The sequence below is a fragment of the Rhinatrema bivittatum genome, chromosome 4, assembly GCF_901001135.1.
Source record: "Rhinatrema bivittatum chromosome 4, aRhiBiv1.1, whole genome shotgun sequence".
Classification (NCBI taxonomy): Eukaryota; Metazoa; Chordata; class Amphibia; order Gymnophiona; family Rhinatrematidae; genus Rhinatrema; species Rhinatrema bivittatum.
Window position 1 is genome coordinate 467,605,527 of NC_042618.1, and position 20,660 is coordinate 467,626,186.

At 43.0% G+C, this 20,660-nt stretch overlaps 1 protein-coding gene across 1 annotated transcript in view; it reads left to right on the forward strand.

The window, feature by feature from the left end:
• The window catches only part of TSPAN8 (tetraspanin 8), a 104,543-nt gene that overhangs the window by 18,104 nt on the left and 65,779 nt on the right, over window positions 1-20,660 (forward strand). The window contains exon 2 of the mRNA XM_029597181.1: window positions 16,815-16,877. Within this exon, the coding sequence (XP_029453041.1) occupies window positions 16,815-16,877 (63 nt within the window). The remainder of the gene's footprint in view (window positions 1-16,814; window positions 16,878-20,660) is intronic.

The window sequence follows — 20,660 nt, forward strand, 5'->3', positions numbered from 1 at the left end:
CATCTTTCGGGCTACTAATGGAGGAGACCATGCCGGGTTTGGTACTATCAAATGGCGACAGTGTCGCTGACCTTGTGGTAAGGGAATATTTAGAGTCTAGTGATTGCTGTACCATGTGGTTCAGTAGGAACTGAATCCTACTGAAACTAGGTTATCGGCCTTCAGGAGTTCTGACTTCAGGATGATGAGTAATGGTGGGAAGGAGGACCCAGAGAGAATCCAAGAGCTGGAGCATGTGGGCAAGCTGGTCAGCAACAAAAGGGAGAAGCGAAGAGACACTCATCTAAGGCAGTTAAAGGAAAAATAAGGAAAAGAGTAATGTGACTCGCTAAGGAGTTAGAAGCAGTGGTAAGAGCAAAGAGGTTAACATTCAAAAAGCACAGAAAAACGCAGGTAGAGGAGGAGAGGCAGGGATGGCAGTTAGACAAACAGGTGAAACATAGGAGAAAATTGCCAAACATAAAAGGAGGAGGTAAGATAAAACCACCTTTTAGATATATGAGACAGTAAAAAAACCAAAAGAGGGGAACGGGTAAGATAAAGGAAGATATTGAGATTTGTGGAGCAGCAGCAAAAGTTCATAGTTTTTTGTTCAATCCTGAGCTCATCATAGTTTCTTAAGCCCTGAGCTCTGTGCCCTCCTCGAAGATTAAGTCCCAAGTTCTTCATTTGTTTCCCAAGCCTGAGCTCCAAGGCTGGTCTAGTGTCTGTACTTGATTTGTGTTATCTGTATTGCCTGGGTCTGGTTCTGCCCTGCTAATTTTATGGTGCTTAATCTGTTTCCTGTAGCTGTGTATGTTGGGATAATGCTGTGGATTTGCCGTTTTCCCTTTCCTTCTTCTAGTGTACCTACTGTATTGGTCTGTGTCCTGTATTCTCATCAGTATATTCCTACAATGAGATTAAGGTCTGAATCTAGCCAGCTAAGACCATCATAAGACTGAGGAGTCTTTTTGGGAACTCATTGTCTGTGCCTTGCCTGTGAATGTACTTTTTCTTCCTCCACTTGTAAGTGGACAACTATATGCCCATTAGCTAACTTCAGCAGTGGGCAAAACTATAGAAACAAAACTAAAGTGCAGCAGGTTAAAAGACAACAGACACCAGGGTTGCAACAAACTTGATTGACTTCTTTGAGGTAACAAAAATGATAGTACAGAGATATGGAGTAGACATTGTCTATTGGGCTTTCAGAATGGCTTTTGACACTGTTCCTCACAGAAGACTGGTAAACAGGCTGGATAGTATGGGAGTAGGATAGAAAGGTGTAAATCGGATGAGGAACTGGTTGAGCAGCAGGTTATACAAAATGGTGTTCATTCTGGCAAAGATAAGGTGACCAGTAACCTAGGGCTCGATGCCAGGACTGGTTCACGTCAGTATATTTTAGTGACATTGCTGAGGAACTGAGGGAAAAAAATCTGCTTGTTTGCAAATACAAAAAGAGTGTGCATAACTCAGCACATACACCTGTAAATAGGTACGTTTAAAATTATGCTTGCATTTTATAAACTGCCGTGGGAATCTGTGATTTGAGTTTGTGAGATGCAGAAAACCTGTGTGTATGTGAAAGAGAGGGAACATATATGTGAGAGAGCGAAAATGTGTAAGTGTGTGTATGGAAGTGCATGCACAACAATTCCCTCTTCCCACCCCACTTCCCAGGTATGGAGAGAGGGTCATTTTTAAAATGTTATGAGGCTGTTGTTTTGAAATTTTTTTTTGTGGCATTTGGAACATTTTGTTTTTAATTTTTGGATGTTATTCTAGTTGTCAGCTGTTTTGAAATATTCTTATTAGTATTTTATTGATTTTTTTTTTTACTTGATTTTGTTTGATATTTTATGTAGAAAGCAGTGTTTGTTTTTCCCATTGTTGCAGTGCATACAGAGTCTGGCTTGTTGCAGTTTCCAGTTCAGTTTTTGTCTGCACAAAATAAATTTTTGTTTATAGTCTTTTTTTTTTTTTTTTTTAATTCTGTATTTAGCGAGGGTCTGTATGTTCTGCAGATGTGACTGAGGTGATTTATTCTACTAATGTGTAGTTTCTGTGTAGGGATCTATAGCAGTTTGGCTTGTTCTGGTTTCCTAATATGAGGTGTATTGGTGTTTTAGGGCCAGGTGTATTGGCAGTTGGTGCTGTTTTGATAAAAGATTTACTACATTGCAATTCCAATTATTGATGGCTTTCTGAATGCCAAGCTCACACCCAACACGGGTTACAATAGGCCTAATACAATATGGATTTCCAAACATCTTCTTTTTTTTTTTTCCTTCTGGATGATGCACAACAGTGTCTGTGAATATAATATTAGCCCTGTGGGAATTCTGCAGAATTTGGCAGGCCCCAGTGTGCTGCGATTGGTATGGTCTCCGCTTGCAGCAAAGATGGAGCAGGCCCCGGCGTGCCGCAAGCGGAGGCTGGCCCACTCACAGCAAAGATGGAGCAGGCCTCTGTGAGTGTGTGTGTGTAAGACTGTGAGCCTAGGGGGTGAGAGGGAGCCTATGTGAGGAGATTATGATGGAGTGTGCATATGTGTGAGAGATTGGGAGCTGGTGTGTGTGTGTGTGGAAAAAGGGAGAGTATGTATGTGAGGGTGCTTGCTTGAGAGAGGGAGCCTGTGCCGAGGGTGTGTGTATGTGTAAGAAGAAAGCCTGTGTGAAGGGATGTATATGTGTGAGAGAGAGGAGCCTATGTGTACGGAGGGTGAGCCAGAGAGGGAGCCAGTGTGCAGGGGTGTGAGAGAGACATTAGTTAGCCTGTGTGAGGGTATATGCATGAGACAGAAAGGGAGCCTGTATGAGGGGCAGTATTGAGAGAGCAGTCAAACTCCTGAATGGAAGGGATTGAGCCTAGAGGGGGAGGGGAGAGAGAGAGTGGCAGCTGGAGGAGTTGTGGCCTGAGAGGGCAAAGTGAAAGGAAACTGGCCAGGGGAGTAGGGAGAGAGGGTGGAAGAGGCACTCTTGTTGTGAAATTCTAGGGAGATTCTGCTCAAAATATTTAAAACTCTGCATTTTTAAGTAATAACTTTTTTCTGTATTACATTTTAAATTAATTATTTAGACTGTCATGTATATTATTTTGACCCAATATAAAGTATGCAGAATTTTTTAAATTTTTAAAAAGGTTTTTGCACAGAATTCCCCAGAGAATAATATACAGTGATATTTTTTACCTCCAGAAAACTGAACTTTAGATTTTACATAAAAGACACTCAATTATAAATGCATAATAGAAACATAGAAACATAGAAATGACGGCAGAAGAAGACCAAACGGCCCATCCAGTCTGCCCAGCAAGCTTCACACATTTTTTCTCTCATACTTATCTGTTTCTCTTAGCTCTTGGTTCTATTTCCCTTCCACCCCCACCTTTAATGTAGAGAGCAGTGATGGAGCTGCATCCAAGTGAAATATCTAGCTTGATTAGTTAGGGGTAGTAGCCGCCGCAATAAGCAAGCTACACCCATGCTTATTTGTTTTACCCAGACTATGTTATACAGCCCTTATCGGTTGTTTTTCTTCTCCCCTGCCAATAAGCAAGCTTCTCCCCTGCCAATAAGCAAGCTACACCCATGCTTATTTGTTTTACCCAGACTATGTTATACAGCCCTTATTGGTTGTTTTTCTTCCCCCCTGCCGTAATATTTACGGTAATTGTAGGGAGAATAACCTTGCATCAGGTCTGCCTGGAATAGCCTATTGACAGGTAATGACATCCAAGATTGTGACAGAATTTAAATAAGCTCGGGATGGTCACAGAGCACAATAGTAAATGGCTCTGAATAAAAACCATCCTTCTCAAGATACATTTTCAACATGCTGTAGTGTCTGCGCAAACCTACCTGACATTCAGACTCTACACTCAGAGTTTTGTGTTTGAAGATCAAGAGGTTATGCAGATAAAAAAGTGTGCACACACTTGAAGGCTTATCCAGTGGGAGCATAAAATACATAGCTTGAGTACACACGTGCATTTTTCAAACTTGAATTACTGATCTGTCACTTGCATTTTACACTAGACATGAATTTTAAGAAATCTGGTTTTACATACTAATATAATAGATGATGGCAGAAAAAGGCCATCCGGCCCAACCAGCCTGCCCAGCTATTCGATATGATATAATCCCATAGGCTCAACTCTGGAGAGCCTTACAAGGAAAGAATTACCCTACTATTTAGAGAAAGTTTTTGTTTTTGATATCAATTTACTTTAAATAAAAAATAATGGGGCAGATTTTCAAAGGGGTACGCGCGTAACCCCCGCAAAGCTGCCCCTTCCACCCCCTGCGCGCACCGAGCCTATGTTGCATAGGCTTGGTGGCGCGAGCAAGCCCCGGGACGCACGTAAGTCCCGGGGCTTTCCTGGGGGGGGCGTGTCGGGGGGCATGTCGGCCGGCGTGTCATCGGGGGCGGGACCACGGGCGTGGTTCCGGCCCAGGGGCGTTCTGGAGGCATGGACGCGGCCTCCGGACCGGAACATGGCGTGCTGGCGTACGCAAGTACTTTTGAAATAAAGGTGGGGGAATTAGTTAGGGCCGGGGGGAGGGTTAGTTAGGGGAAGGAAAGGGAAGGTGGGGGGCGCCGGAAAGAAAGTTCTCTCCGAGGCCGCTTCGATTTTGGAGCGGCCTCGGAGGGAACGGAGGCAGGCTGCGTTGCTGAGCGCGCAGGCTGCCGATTTTGCGCAGCCTTGCGTGCGCCGACCCCGGATTTTAAAAGATACGCGAGTAGCCATACTTTTGTTTGTGCCGGTTGCGCGAACAAAAGTACGCGCGCACATACTTTTTAAAAATCTGCCCCAATACTTTTTTTTTAAATTTAATTTCGATTGATTAGATTTTAACCTCTATCGGGCATGGTCTGTCTGTTGTGCAATGTTTGTACACTGCTGCCTACATCAAGCAGTGCTATAGAAATATAAAGTAGAAGTAATATTGTGACCAAACCAAGGCCAACCCCAAACTTTCTTGGGTCACCCAGCAGGTAAGAGGATGTATGATATAAAAAGTCTAAAAGATTGAATTAATAGGAAATCATCAGACTCCATTCTTGATGGAAAAACATATTCACCTCTCTTACTATACCTGGATTTCACATTCTAACTACTTGGGGCTTTTTCCCCCCAAAGAAATTGCTCAGTGCATCATTTAGGATCTTTAAGTTCTGAGCATCTGAATTTAGGGAATTTTTACTCAAAATTAGGATCCTAAGTCTTTGGCTGAAAATTCCCTAAGTTTGGGGATCCTAAATCTGAAAATTCTTAATATAGGCCTGCAATCCATGAGGGCAATTTTCTAAAGCTGTGTGCAAGTGACTTTTATGTGGATAAGAGGGTTTTTGAACATTTCTCACCCACCCTGTGGGTGAAAGGATGCGCATTCTCTCGCACCACGGTGAGAAACAGAAACATTATGATATTCTGTTTTATTCTCCATTCCTTTCCTAATAATCCCTAGCATTATATTTGCTTTCTTGGCTGCTGCTGCACACTGAGCAGAAGATTTCAAGGTATTTTCAACGATGACAGCTAAATCCCTTTTCCTGAGTGGTGACTCCTAATGTGGAAATTTTGCATTGTATAGCCGTAATTTGGGTTACTCTTCCCTAAGTGCATCACTTTGTACTTCTCCACATTAAACTTCAATTGCCCTTTGCATATCCAGTTTCCCAGTTTTGCAATGTCTTGCAATTTCTCACAATCCTCTTGTGATTTAGCAACTTTGAATAATTAATTGTGTCACCTGGCAAATTTGATCACCTCACTTGCTGCTGTTTGGTGGCCCGAGCAGGTCTGCATCTCTCTCAGAAGGCTCAAGTAGTGAGAGCCAATAGCGGACTGGCAATGGAACCAGGAGCCAGATTTTTAGCTGATGCGGTTTGTGACTTGGTGAATATGGCCGCTAGAAATTTAGCTTCCGTGATAGCAGCAAGATACCTGCTGTGGCTGCAGAACTGGTCGGTGGATATGATTTCTAAGTCAAATTTAATGGGGTTACCCTTCAAGGGTTCTCTTATTTGAGAATGAGTTGGAGAAGATGGTGAATAGATGGGGTGACTCCAAAATTCTGCGATTGCTGGAGGACAAGAAAGTGGCATCGTGTTGTTTTGGGGTGAGAGGCTACTCCAAGAACTCCCGTTTCTTCACCCTTACAGAGGGGCAGTGAATCAGAAGTCACATCCCTTCAGAAGATCTGTCCTTTTAGCCTAAGCAGCCAAATAAGGACTTGGGCTTTGGGACTGGAGCGTCTTTATCTTTGCAATGAAGAGGCGGGAGATAGGTGGATGTCTGTCTTGCTTTTATCTCAGGGGTCCCAAATCACGACGGACCAGTGGGTCCTGGATGCAATAAGAAACAGCTATGCTTTAGAATTTCTCCAAATTCCTCCGGATGCCTTTATGGACTCTCCGTGCAACTTGTTAGCGAAAAGAGTGACCATGGAAGCTATGTTGAGAAAGCTGAATAGACTTCAAGGCCATAATTCTAGTTCCCAGATCGCAGGAAAATATGGGGCAATATTCTATTTATTTTGTTATTCCCAAAAAGGAAGAGTGTTTCTTCCGACCGATGCTGGATCTTGAAGGGAGTCATCCGGCATTTGCGCGTGACTCACTTCAGGATGGAAACCTTATGCTCTGTAATTATGGTAGTACAGAAAGGGGAATGCCTCACATCTCCATCTGACTGACCTATCTACATATCCCCATTTGACGGGAGCATTGGCGGTTCCTTCATTTTGCTGTTCTAGGGCAACATTATTAGTTTCAAGCCCTATCATTTAGTCTGGCTATGGCACCCAGAAGCTTTTCCAAGGTCATGGTGGTAGTACGTAGGAAGGACGGCAGAAAATGACCAAATGGTCCATCCAGTCTGCCCAATAAGCTTCTTAAGGTAGTAAATGCTGCTCTGTGCAGTTATCCCCAAGCCTTATGGTACTCTCAAAAGTTGCAGCTAGCCACATGTTTTTTTACTGGGTGATTAGCTTTCTTGAAAATTCAGACAGTGTTGCTTGACTTGCTTTTGCTCAAGTAGTGGGAGCCATTTTCTGCTGCCATTGAAGTGGGGAGCAATGTTGCAGTTGCATTAGAATCATCAAGGCATATTAAGGGTAGTGATATCCATGCCTTCTGTTACGGATAGTAACCATTGCACCAGCAAGTTACCCCTCCTGTTCACTTTTCTCATTTTCATCCTCTAGCCTTTAGAGCTCCACGATATTTATCCCATGCTCCTTTGAATTTTTGGACTGTTTTCATCTTCACCACCTCCTCCAGAAGGGCATTTCAGGCATGCACCACCCTCTCCATGAAGAAATATTTCCTGATGGTTTTGAGTCGCCCCCCACCCCCCGGAGTTTCATTTCATGACTCCTAGTTCTATTGTTTTCTTTCCAACAGAAAAGGTTCGAAGTCCATGTATCATAAAAATCTTTCAACTATCTGAAGTTCTGTATCATATCACCCCTGCACCTCTTCTCTTCCTGCCTCTCCTAGGTCTTCCAATACAGACCTCACATTTTGATTGCCCTTCTCTGGACCATCTCTGTCCAATCTCTATCCCTTTTAGAGTTACAGACTTCATAACTGAACACAGTACTCCGAGGCCTCACCAAAGTCCTGAACAAGAGCATTATCACCACCTTTTCCTTACTGGTTATTTCTCTCTCTATGCAGCCCAACATTCTTCTGGCTACATAGAGGAATAATCAATAAGAAAAAGGAGGTGATGATAGTAGCGTCTCTGTATAAAAAGGGTATTCATATCTGGATGACTGGTTGATTCGAGCCAAGAGTGCAGAAGAGTCAGTTGGTGACTTGCAAAGTGATCTGCCTCTTTCAGGAGCTAGGCTGGATGGTGAACTTAACCAAGAGCAGTCTATAGCTAATACAGACCCTGGCATTCCTCTGAGTGCGAATCGATCAAAGTGCGGCAGAATATTCCTGCAAGAGAAATGCATCTGGAAGTTGGTGAATCAAATTCAGTCCTCAAGGATGCCCATTCATCCAACGGGTGTGGACTGATCTGTAGGTCTTGGGGGTCAATGGCGGCAACATTGGAGGTAGTACCCTCAGCAAGGGTGTATATGTGGCCACTTCAGCATGCTGTGCTCTCACAGTGGAATCCACAATCATGAGTACACAGGCTCCCCTTGCAGATGGAATTGAGCAAGCAGTTGCAGTAGTAGTTGCAAGCAGACCACCTCAAGAAAGGAGTGCCCTTGGAGACACCGGACTGTTTGGTGCTCACATCAGGTGATCATGGCTGCCTATGTGGATGCAGGTGTTCTATTGCCTAGGCAAGGCAGGATACATTCCACTAAAGCACAAGTGGTCTCATGGGCAGAGATTCGGTTGTTGTCTCCGGTCAAGGTTTGCCAGGCAGCATCGTGGTCCTCCTTACATACTTTCTCCAAGTATTACTGCTTGGATGTTAAGGCTCAAGAGGATGTGGTCTTCATGCAGGCAGTGATGATGGGAGCGAAGGCAGCCTCCCACCCTTTTCAGAAGTAGCTTTGGTACATCCCACCGGTGTGGATTGGCCTACCTGGGTGCTGAGGAAAGTGAAATAATTTCTTAACTGGTGACTTCCTTTCCTCTAAGGAGGGCAAGCCAATAAACAGTTCCGCCCTGTGCTGCCTTCTTGATTTTGGTTTCTATTTGTCCCTTATTTGGGGATGAGTCGTTTGAAGGACTGTTGGGAGCTGGTTCTCCACTTAAGATTTTATATTCTTTAGTAGGTTCAGTACTTCCAAGTTGGCTGATTGATTGATTCAAGTACAATCAGTATGTCCACAATTTGGCTTTTCTATAGATGCTGGCAGGGCAATATGTCTATGACATCAGTTTTCTCTATCTGCTGGGAAGAGTTCATAACCAATAGATGTGGACTGGCCTGCCTTCCTTAGAGGAAAGGAAATTATCAGGTAAGAAGTAATTTCACATTATGCATGCAAAAAATGTTTTTTTCATAACAAGATTACATTTTTCTTAAACTAGATTTGAACTCAGAGGAAGTGACGTCACCGAAGCAGATGGCTAGCTAAAACAGAGCTCCCACTACTAACAACCCTAATCTCCACGAATCTCAGGCATCTACACTCAAAAAAAAAAAAAAAAGCTACAGGGGAGCAGGATAGCTGAATCGATAAACCCTGATGTCGGTGAGACGAAAATCAGTAGATTTTTGTAAATATTCTTATCAAAAGCAGGAGCCGATCAGAGGAGACGGCCTACCTAATATGGCGTTTCTGGAAGAAGGCTCGATTCAAGCAGAGAATGCCGGTGACCAACTACTTGCGGAAGATGAGCCCCCGACCAGAGCTGAGATGCAAAAATGGTTTGCTGAACTGCGACAGGATTTACATAACAATAAACAAGAAATCATGGACTCAATCGAAGAAATGAAAGAGGAATTGGCTGAGAATGGTCGGCATATGTTTGACATTGAAACAAAAGCGGACGCACTAATAGAAGAACTCAAAATGGCGCGGGAAGCCCATACAACATTGCAAAAAGAATTTGAGACTCTATTCGACAAAGTGGAAGACCTTGAAAACCGCTCTCGCCGCCTCAACTTGAGGTTTAGGGGCATCCCAGAAACGCCGGACTTCCAGAATTGCACAGAGGTGGTAGTGCAAATCAGTAAAACTTTATTGGAAACGCTGAATCTGCCTACGCCCTCACACAGCCCAGAAGTGAAAATCGACCGCACACACTTCACACTTTGGCCTCGATTGGAAAACAGACCAAGGGACGTAGTCACATGCTACCATGACTATACCATTAAGGATAAAATAGCAGCCATAGCAAAAAACCAAGCGATATGAAACTGCTAAGGCATGGACATAATGATATATTCAGATCTGTCACCCGCCACAATTCCAAAGCGACAGGAACTGCGACGCATCACAGAAACATTTTGCAAGGACAATATTAGGTACCGCTGGTTGTTTCCATTTGAACTGGGATTTTCATTAAAAGGGGAATCTCAGAGTTAAAAATATTGCAGAAGCGGCGGTGGTAATGCGAGAAGCCGGTTATGCAGGTTTCGAGAAAACCCAGTTTGCACCGAAGGCACCTACAAGAAGGGGAAGAAGCACCCCGCTGGCAACGAGTGAACAAGGGAGGCCGTCGACTTAGACAAAACCCGGAGACCTCCACCTCTAGTCGGGAAGAAACTTGAGTAGTATTTGGAACTGTAACGTAATCTTACTACTTTCACGATATGGACAAAAAAGAAAAATAAGTAGAGTTGCCTGATCAGGAAACAGTATATTATTTTGCTATAAAAGGAGATTAGTATTCTAAAACTTTATTTGTTATTTAGACGCTATCTATTTTAGTAGAAGCACAGCTGAGAGTTTGGGGGGGGGGGGCGCTCTATGGGGCTTGGATGACTGAATCCTCCACAGGTATGGCAGAAGAACTACAATTTGCGGGCTACTCTGCTAGGGGAAGGGGAACCGGCATGGTTCATAATGATGATATAAGGGATGTAGAGTTCATGGGATTTATACAAAGGGCTTTAACAAGGGGCACATTGCAAGACGGATCACTTTCTTCTATAAGTTTAAATATGGGAATAATGCATAGAGCAGAGGGCAACATTACCCCGATGTGACAAGATGGATATAAGCTTTTTGTACCCTAACATCATATGAATGGCTTCCATTAAGATATCATCCCTTAATGTTAAGGGATTTAATTCATACCGCAAATGCCATCTATTTTTTTCAGACCTAAAAACGTAATTGATGTCCATTGCATTGGTACAAGAAACACACCTTAAACGTAGGTAAGAACATATGATGAAAACAGATTTATACCCATCGCAGTACTGGGCAACCTGTACTAGGGAAGCCAAATATACAGGGGTTGGGATATTGATTAGAAAAGATATTAAATTTTGAAATGGAGACCAGTATAACAGATCCAGGGGGATGGTATTTACTGCTGGTAATCTCTTTTATCAAAGTTTCCCTTTTGAAAGTTTAGCATGAGAGCTGTGGATTTGCTTACTGTCCCCCTTCCAGTCATTAATTCAAATTTGATCATATTATAATCACTATTGCCAAGCGGCCCCACCACCGTTACCTCTCTCACCAAATCCTGTGCTCCACTGAGAATTAGATCTAAAATTGCTCCCTCTCTTGTTGGTTCCTGAACCAATTGCTCCATAAAGCTATCATTTATTCCAGCTAGGAACTTTATCTCTCTAGGGTGTCCCAATGATACATTTACCCAGTCAATATTGGGGTAATTAAGTCTCCCATTATTACCGCATCTGCAACAAGCTAATAGCAAGAGCTTCCCTAATTTCTCTTAGCATTTCAGATCATTCATAAATATAAATATAGCTTTCCAGATCATTTATAAATATAATGAAAAGTACGGGTCCCAATACAGATCCCTGAGGCACTCCACTGCCCACTCCTGTTATGAATCTGAACGTGGACCCCTGTTCCGAGGTAGAGTCAGTGCTACCAAAAAGTAAGTCAACCCTCTTCGGTCTCTACCGTCGGATGGCAAGGCCTGTTGAAGATGTACTAATGAAGGCTTCACCCTGGAAGCATGTGATCCCCCCAGGAGGAGCCCGTAGGGACACGGCCGCTGGGACTTAGGAGACTCCCTGAAGAGTGACGATGGTCTGGATGCAGGCGCCTCTTGCAGGTCGTGGTGGCGCCTCCAGCAGGTCTCGAGCTAAACTTTCAAAAGGGAAACTTTGATAAAGTGAGAAAAATTGTTAGAAAAAAACTGAAAGGAGCAGCTACAAAAGTAAAAAGTATGCAAGAGGCGTGGTCATTCTTAAAAAAATACCATCCTAGAAGCACAGTCCAGATGTATTCCACACATTAAGAAAGGTGGAAAGAAGGCAAAACGATTACCAGCATGGTTAAAAGGGGAGGTGAAAGAAGCTATTTTAGCCAAAAGATCTTCATTAAAAAATTGGAAGAAGGATCCAACAGAAGAAAATAGGATAATGCATAAACTTTGGCAAGTTAAATGTAAGACATTGATAAGACAGGCTAAGAGAGAATTTGAAAAGAAGTTGGCCGTAGCGGGCAAAAACTCACAGTAAAAACTTTTAAAAATATATCTGAAAGAAAGCCTGTGAGGGAGTCAGTTGGACCGTTAGATGATCGAGGAGTTAAAGGGGCACTTAGAGAAGATAAGGCCATCGCGGAAAGATTAAATGATTTATTTTCTTCAGTGTTTACCATATTTTACAGCGTATAAGACGACTGGGCGAATAAGACAACCCCCAACTTTTGCAGTTAAAATATAGAGTTTGGGATATACTCACCGTATAAGACCCCTCTTCCAATTGTCTATATTTTCTATATTTTTTTATGAAATCAACATTTACAGCAGGAGGGAGTGACTCGAGGAGTGAGGGCGCGCTGCCCGATTGGCTGGTGGATTGGCCAATCCACCGGCCCAATTGGCCGGTGGTTCATTCTCTGCTCCCTTGCTCCCCGGCCAATCGGGGAGCGAGGGAGCGGAGAAACTTTTTTGCAGCATCAGGTGGGGGGGAGGGACTTGAGGAGTGAAGGCGCGCTGCCCGATTGGTCGGTGCTGGGCAAAAGGGGCTTGCCGAAGCAAGCCCCTTTTGCCCAGAACCGGCCAATTGGGGAGCGAGGGAACGGAGAATGAACTTTTTTACAGCATCTGGTGAGGGGAGGGAGTGACTCAAGGAGCGAAGGCGCGCTGCCCGATTGGTCGGTGCTGGGCAAAAAGGGCTTGCCGAAGCAAGCCCCTTTTGCCCAGAACCGGCCAATCGGGGAGCGAGGGAACGGAGAATGAACTTTTTTTTTGTAGAAAATAATGAACATTTTTACAGCATCCGGTGGTGGGGAGGGAGTGACTCGAGCGAAGGCACGCTGCCCGATTGGTCGGTGCTGGGCAAAAGGGGCTTGCCGAAGCAAGCCCCTTTTGCCCAGCACCAGCCAAGCGGGGAGCGGAGAATGAACATTTTACAGCATCCGGGGAGAGTGAGTCAAGGAGCGAGGGCACGGAGAATCAATTTCTACGACATCCAGAGGTGAGGGTGAGTGACTCGGGGAGCAAGAGCGCATCGGCCAATCAGGGAGCGAGGGCGCGGGGAATCCACCAGACGCTGTAAATTTGGATTACCGGCGCATAGGACGCACTCCTTATTTTTCACCTATTTTCAGGGGAAAAAAGTGCGTCCTATTTGCCGGCAAATATACGCCCTATAAGACGACACCCGGCATATAAGACGACCCTCGACTTTTGAGAAGATTTTCAGGGGTTAAAAACTTGTCTTATACGCCGGAAAATAAGGTACTGAAGAGGATGTTGGGGAGGTACCAGTATTGGAGAAGGTTTTCATGGGTAATGATTCAGATGGACTGAACCAAATCACGGTGACCCTAGAAGATGTGGTAGACCTGATTGACAAACTGAAGAGTAGTAAATCACCTGGACCGGATGGTATACACCCAGAGTTCTGAAGGAACTAAAAAATGAAATTTCAGACCTGTTAGTAAAAATTTGTAACCTATCATTAAAATCATCCATTGTACCTGAAGACTGGAGGATAGCTAATGTAACCCCAATATTTAAAAAGGGCTCCAGGGGCAATCCGGGAAACTACAGACCGGTTAGCCTGACTTCTGTGCCAGGAAAAATAGTGGAAAGTGTTCTAAACATAAAAATCACAGAACATATAGAAAGACGTGGTTTAATGGAACAAAGTCAGCATGGCTTTACCCAAGGCAAGTCTTGCCTCACAAATCTGCTTCACATTTTTTAAGGAGTTAATAAACATGTGGATTTTCAGAAGGCGTTTGACAAAGTTCCTCATGAGAGGCTTCTAGGAAAAGTAAAAAGTCATGGAATAGGTGGTGATGTCCTTTCGTGGATTGCAAACTGGCTAAAAGACAGGAAACAGAGAGTAGGATTAAATGGACAGTTTTCTCAGTGGAAGGGAGTGGGCAGTGGAGTGCCTCAGGGATCTGTATTGGGACCCTTACTTTTCAATATATTTATAAATGATCTGGAAAGAAATACGACGAGTGAGATAATCAAATTTGCAGGTGATACAAAATTGTTCAGAGTGGTTAAATCACAAGCAGATTGTGATAAATTGCAGGAAGACCTTGTGAGACTGGAAAATTGGGCATCAAAATGGCAGATGAAATTTAATGTGGATAAGTGCAAGGTGATGCATATAGGGAAAAATAACCCATGCTATAGTTACACAATGTTAGGTTCCATATTAGGTGCTACAACCCAAGAAAGAGATCTAGGCGTCATAGTGGATAACACATTGAAATCGTCGGTTCAGTGTGCTGCGGCAGTCAAAAAAGCAAACAGAATGTTGGAAATTATTAGAAAGGGTATGGTGAATAAAACGGAAAATGACATAATGCCTCTGTATCGCTCCATGGTAAGACCGCACCTTGAATACTGTGTACAATTCTGGTCGCCAAATCTCAAAAAAGATATAATTGAGATGGAGAAGGTACAGAGAAGGGCTACCATAATGATAAGGGGAATGGAACAGCTCCCCTATGAGGAAAGCCTAAAGAGGTTAGGACTTTTTAGCTTGGAGAAGAGGCGGCTGAGGGGGGATATGATGGAGGTGTTTAAAATCATGAGAGGTCTAGAACAGGTAGATGTGAATCGGTTATGTACTCTTTTGGATAATAGAAAGACTAGGGGGCACTCCATAAAGTTAGCATGGGGCACATTTAAAACTAATCGGAGAAAGTTCTTTTTCACTCAACGCACAATTAAACTCTGGAATTTGTTGCCAGAGGATGTGGTTAGTGCAGTTAGTATAGCTGTGTTTAAAAAAGGATTGGATAAGTTCTTGGAGGAGAAGTCCATTACCTGCTGTTAATTGAGTTGACTTAGAAAATAGCCACTGCTATTACTAGCAATGGTAACATGGAATAGACTTAGTTTTTGGGTACTTGCCAGGTTCTTATGGCCTGGATTGGCCACTGTTGAAAACAGGATGCTGGGCTTGATGAACCCTTGGTCTGACCCAGTATGGCATGTTCTTAACAGAGCCACACACAGATAAAGTGAAGTTATCGAAGTTTATTGTAGCAGTAGACCATATCGATTATGACCGACTACATTTGTATATACAGAAAAACACTACAATTGTGAAGACAATCTCAAACATATTTCTGTATCACAATGATTTATCTCATATATCAATGTCGGTAACTTATTGTTTATTTTACATTATTTTTGTTAAACTGGAACGATCTCTAATAAAACTTTACAAATTTAAAAAAAAAATAGATTTGAACTGTGAACTCTAGCTGGTTTCACTTTACTTTTCTTGAATGAATCCAACATAACCAAGTGTAATCAGATCTACTCTGACTTAGAGCAGATCTGATTATACGTAACAAGTACTCCAATGGTGAATTTATAATGAGATCTGCTCTAAGCCAGAATTTCCATCTTTGTTTACTGGATATAGTATATTGGCGTTTTTATATTTCCAATATACACTGCTCTAAAATCTTTCCTGCTGATGATCCAATTTCAGTATTGTGCTGACATTATATCTTGCTCAGTGGTGATTTTCTGCCAGTTCACCAACCGAGTACCTGTCTGAACCTGCTTCCTTTTCTCCCATTGGAAACAGTAGAAGATGGAGGCTGCTGCTGCTGGACTCAAATTAGTACCTTTTTCATTTAGAAAGTTACCACTGACCCAACACAAGATCCTGTCTTGCAAAAATGTTTGCAGCTAGGCTACATCGGCTCCTCTTTCCTGCTTATCTAACGCTTGCTGGAATTCCTGAAGCTCTTACAAATTGTTCATAATAAATTTCATTCACATTTCATTTCCCCACTTAATGGTTCTCGCATCATATTAACTAGTCCACCGATCTGAGGCAGAGCTGGCTGCATCTGTATCCTCATCTTTTTCCTGAATAGTCAGAGCATCATAAAACTATAAAGCTCCTGATATGCTATCAGTTACATAACCAACTAGACTGAGTGCTTCATAAACTCCTCTATTTAGTTGTCATAGCCATCCTTCTGGTCACAGTACGACTTCAAATACCTAATCAGACCCTTCACAGACCTAGCCCTACATATAAAACAGCAAACCATCTGTGGCTGTCTTCTCTATATCCAGGGGGAGTTTGGGGTTCTTTATCCTCATGAAAAAAAGATGCGTCTAGTAGGGGTCTGCAGAGATTTGCTTTAATTTTATTTTTGTTTTCACTTTCTTGTTGGGGATTTTCGTTTTTGGGGGGTTGCATTTTTCTGCTTTAGTTGCCAATTTCAAACCATTTAGTGCACATTTAAAACAATTTTAATGTGCACTAAATTGGAATGACGAAGCAATCACATTTTCATTTCGTTATGAAAATGACACAAAATGAAACATGTAGTTTTCAAACAAAAGCACATCCCTAGCCTTCAGGGTTGTGAGAAATTGTGTTGAGGGAACAAAGATCATTTTCTATGCAGATGTTGTTGTGCATTGGCTTTTGAGCCTTACTTACTCCTCCTTTGGGAATTTATGCAGCAGTGCCAGTGATAGGTGAAAACAGAATTTATACCCAAGGTAGATAGGCGATATATGAACAACGCATGTTCTTTCTTTAAAAGAAAATCTGATACTCTCTACCATTCTGTTTAGTTGTAAAATGACATTAAAATGTAGAAAATAGAATCACAGTATCCACACTTAAATGGGAAGATTGTAGGCTGATTTCCTGATGTCATGAATTTTTTGTAACCAGATGCGGAGAGAGTCTATGCTGTAATTAGCTGCATAGGAAAGTAATTCAGCTTTATTATTCTTGCTTTCTAGGTGTGCGGCTGTATTATTCTTGGAGTGTCCATATGGTTGCGTGTAAGCAAAGATGCTCAGAAGGTAAACCTTCATTTGCTTACATGTATATATTCGGTTGTGAGATTCTTCTCCAAAGTTTGATCTATACAGAGTCCATTTGTTTGTAACTACAATATAACTCCCTCCCCCCCCCCCCCGGTATCTCCCACTTTCCATTCCACACCCTTGTAAATATGCTATTATCATGTATATAGACTATTATTTTCATGTAAATTATCATGTATATAGACTATTATTTATTTTCATGTAATTATTCTATTATCATGCACAGAGTCTCTCATAAACATCTGTTCCAGTTTTTCCTGTTACAATGTATTCAATTTTACCCTGTTTGATGTAAACTGTTGTTACTGCTGTAAACTGTTGTGAAGGCTTGCTCCAAACCACGGTATATAAAAACTGACAAATAACTAGCATATTTATTTATTTATTTACAAGCCGTTAAGCCCGTTAAAACGGGCTACATCCCTCTGTCTCTCACCTCCCCCTCATTCTCTCTCCCCTCACTCTTCACCACCCCCTACCTCCCTCCCTCCCTCACCCACTCCTCCCCACCCTCCCTCTCCTCTCACTCAGTCCCTCCCTCCCACTCAGTTCTCACTCACTCCCTCCCCCTCTCTCCCTCCCTCTCACTCACTGTCCCACTCCCTCCCTCCCTCTCTCTCCCTCAGTCCCACTCCCTCCCTCCCTCCCACTCACTCCCTCTCACTCAGTCCCTCCCCCTCACTCAATCCCTCCCTCCCACTCAGTCCCTCCCTCTCACTCAGTCACTCCCTCCCCCTTCTCTCACTCACTCAGTCCCACTCCCTCCCTCCCTCTCCCACTCCCTCCCTCTCACTCAGTCCCCCCTCTCCCTCTCACTCAGTCCCTCCCCCTCACTCCCTCCCTCCCACTCAGTCCCTTCCTCTCACTCAGTCCCTCCCTCTCACTCTCTCCGTCCCTCCCTCCCACTCAGTCCGTCCCTCCCTCTCTCTCTCTTCTCCCTCCCTCGCTACTGGCCGCTACCGCCGCCGCCCGCTACCGCCATCGCCGCCGCTCGCTACCGCCGCCCGCTACCGCAGTCGCTACCGCAGTCGCCGCCGCCCGCTACCGCCGCCGCTCGCTACCGCTGTCGCCGCCCGCTGCTGGTACTGCCGCCCGCTGCTGCCACTGGACGCCGCCATTTTTTTTCTTAGCGTCAGACCGACGTGCTCACCCGCACATGTGCGGTAGAGCTGGTCTCTACTGCGCATTTGCGGCACGTCGGTCAAGCTTCGTTTATAGGTATTGATATATCTGTCCCCACGCATTCTGTTCAGCCATTTATCTGTTGAAAGACTACGTGTAATTATCAACCTAACAATAAGAACATAAGAAATTGCCATGCTGGGTCAGACCAAGGGTCCATCAAGCCCAACATCCTGTTTCCAACAGAGGCCAAACCAGGCAATTATCCAAACATTAAGAAGAGCCCATGCTACTGATGCAATTAATAGCAGTGGCTATTCCCTAAGTAAACTTGATTAATAGCCGTTAATAGACTTCTCCTCCAAGAACTTATCCAAACTTTTTTTAAACCCAGCTACACTAACTGCACTAACCACATCCTCTGGCAACAAATTCCAGAGCTTTATTGTGCGTTGAGTGAAAAAGAATTTTCTCTGATTAGTCTTAAATGTGCTACTTGCTAACTTCATGGAATGCCCCCTAGTCCTTCTATTATTCGAAAGTGTAAATAACCGAGTCACATCTACTCGTTCAAGACCTCTCATGATCTTAAAGACCTCTATCATATCCCCCCTCAGCCGTCTATTCTCCAAGCTGAACAGCCCTAACCTCTTCAGCCTTTCCTCATAGGGAAGCTGTTCCATCCCCTTTATCATTTTGGTTGCCCTTCTCTGTACCTTCTCCATCGCAACTATATCTTTTTTGAGATGCGGCGAACAGAATTGTACACAGTATTTAAGGTGTGGTCTCACCATGGAGCGATATACAAGCATTATGACATTTTCCATTTTATTAACCATTCCCTTCCTAATAATTCCTAATATTCTGTTTGCTTTTTTGACTGCTGCAGCACACTAAGCTGACGATTTTAAAGTATTATCCACTATGATGCCTAGATCTTTTTCCTGGGAGGTAGCTCCTAATATAGAACCTAACATCGTGTAACTACAGCAAGGGTTATTTTTCCCTATATGCAACACCTTGCACTTGTCCACATTAAATTTCATCTGCCATTTGGATGCTCAATCTTCCAGTCTTGCAAGGTCCTCCTGTAATGTATCACAGTCTGCTTGTGATTTAACTACTCTGAATAATTTTGTATCATCCGCAAATTTGATAACCTCACTCGTCATATTCCTTTCCAGATCATTTATATATATATTGAAACGCACCGGTCCAAGTACAGACCTCTGAGGCACTCCACTGTTTACCCTTTTCCACTGAGAAAATTGTCCATTTAATCCTACTCTCTGTTTCCTGTCTTTTAACCAGTTTGTAATCCACGAAAAGACATCGCCTCCTATCCCATGACTTTTTAGTTTTCGTAGAAGCCTCTCTTGAGGGACTTTGTCAAACGCCTTCTGAAAATCCAAATACACTATATCTACTGGTTCACCTTTATCCACATGTTGATTAACCCGTTCAAAAAAATGAAGTAGATTTGTTAAGCAAGACTTCCATTGGGTAAATCTGTGTTGACTGTGTTCCATTAAATCATGTCTTTCTATATGCTCTACGATTTTGATCTTGTGAATAGTTTCTACTATTTTTCCCGGCACTGAAGTTAGGCTCACTGGTCTATAGTTACCCGGATCGCCCCTGGAGCCTTTTTTAAATATTGGGGTTACATTGGCCACCCTTCAGTCTTCAGGTACAATGGATGATTTTAATGATAGGTTACAAATTTTAACTAATAGATCAGAAATTTCATTTTTGAGTTCCTTCAGTACCCTAGGATGCATACCATCCGGTCCAGGTGATTTGCTACTCTTTAGTTTGTCAATCTGGCCTACTACATCTTCCAGGTTCACAGTGATTTCGTTCAGTTCGTCTGACTCATCACCCCTGAAAACCATCTCCGGAACTGGTATCTCCCCAACATCCTCAGTAGTAAACACAGAAGCAAAGAATTCATTTAGTCTTTCTGCAATGGCCTTATCTTCCCTAAGAGCCCCTTTAACCCCTCGGTCATCTAATGGTCCAACTGACTCCCTCACAGGTTTCTTGCTTTGGATATATTTAAAAACGTTTTTATTATGAGTTTTTGCCTCTATGGCCAACTTCATTTCAAATTCTCTCTTCGCCTGTCTTATCAATGCTTTACACTTGACAATGCTTATGTTTTATCCTATTTTCTTCAGATGGATTCTTCTTCCAATTTTTGAAGGATTTGTTTTGGCTAAAATAACCTCTTTCACCTCACCTTTTAACCATGACGGTAATCGTTTTGCCGTTCTTCCACCTTTCTTAATGCGTGGAATACATATGGACTGCGCCTCTAGGATTGTATTTTTAAACAATGTCCAAACCTGTTGAACACTTTTAACCTTTGCAGCTGCACATTTCAGTTTTTTTCTATTTTCCTCATTTATCAAAGTTTCCCTTTTGAAAATTTAGTGTTAGAGCTGCAGATTTACTTATTGGATAAAGTAATGTGGCTGCCTGAAGATAATTCAGATTAAATGTACAGATAAGAACTCTAGAAGTTAAGAATAGGTGTCGTACGATGTCTGCCCTTGAAAAATCACTTATACATCAGCTATACCAGTTTATAGCTGTAACATCCTGTCTGCCCTCAGAAGGGGACATGATTTGAAG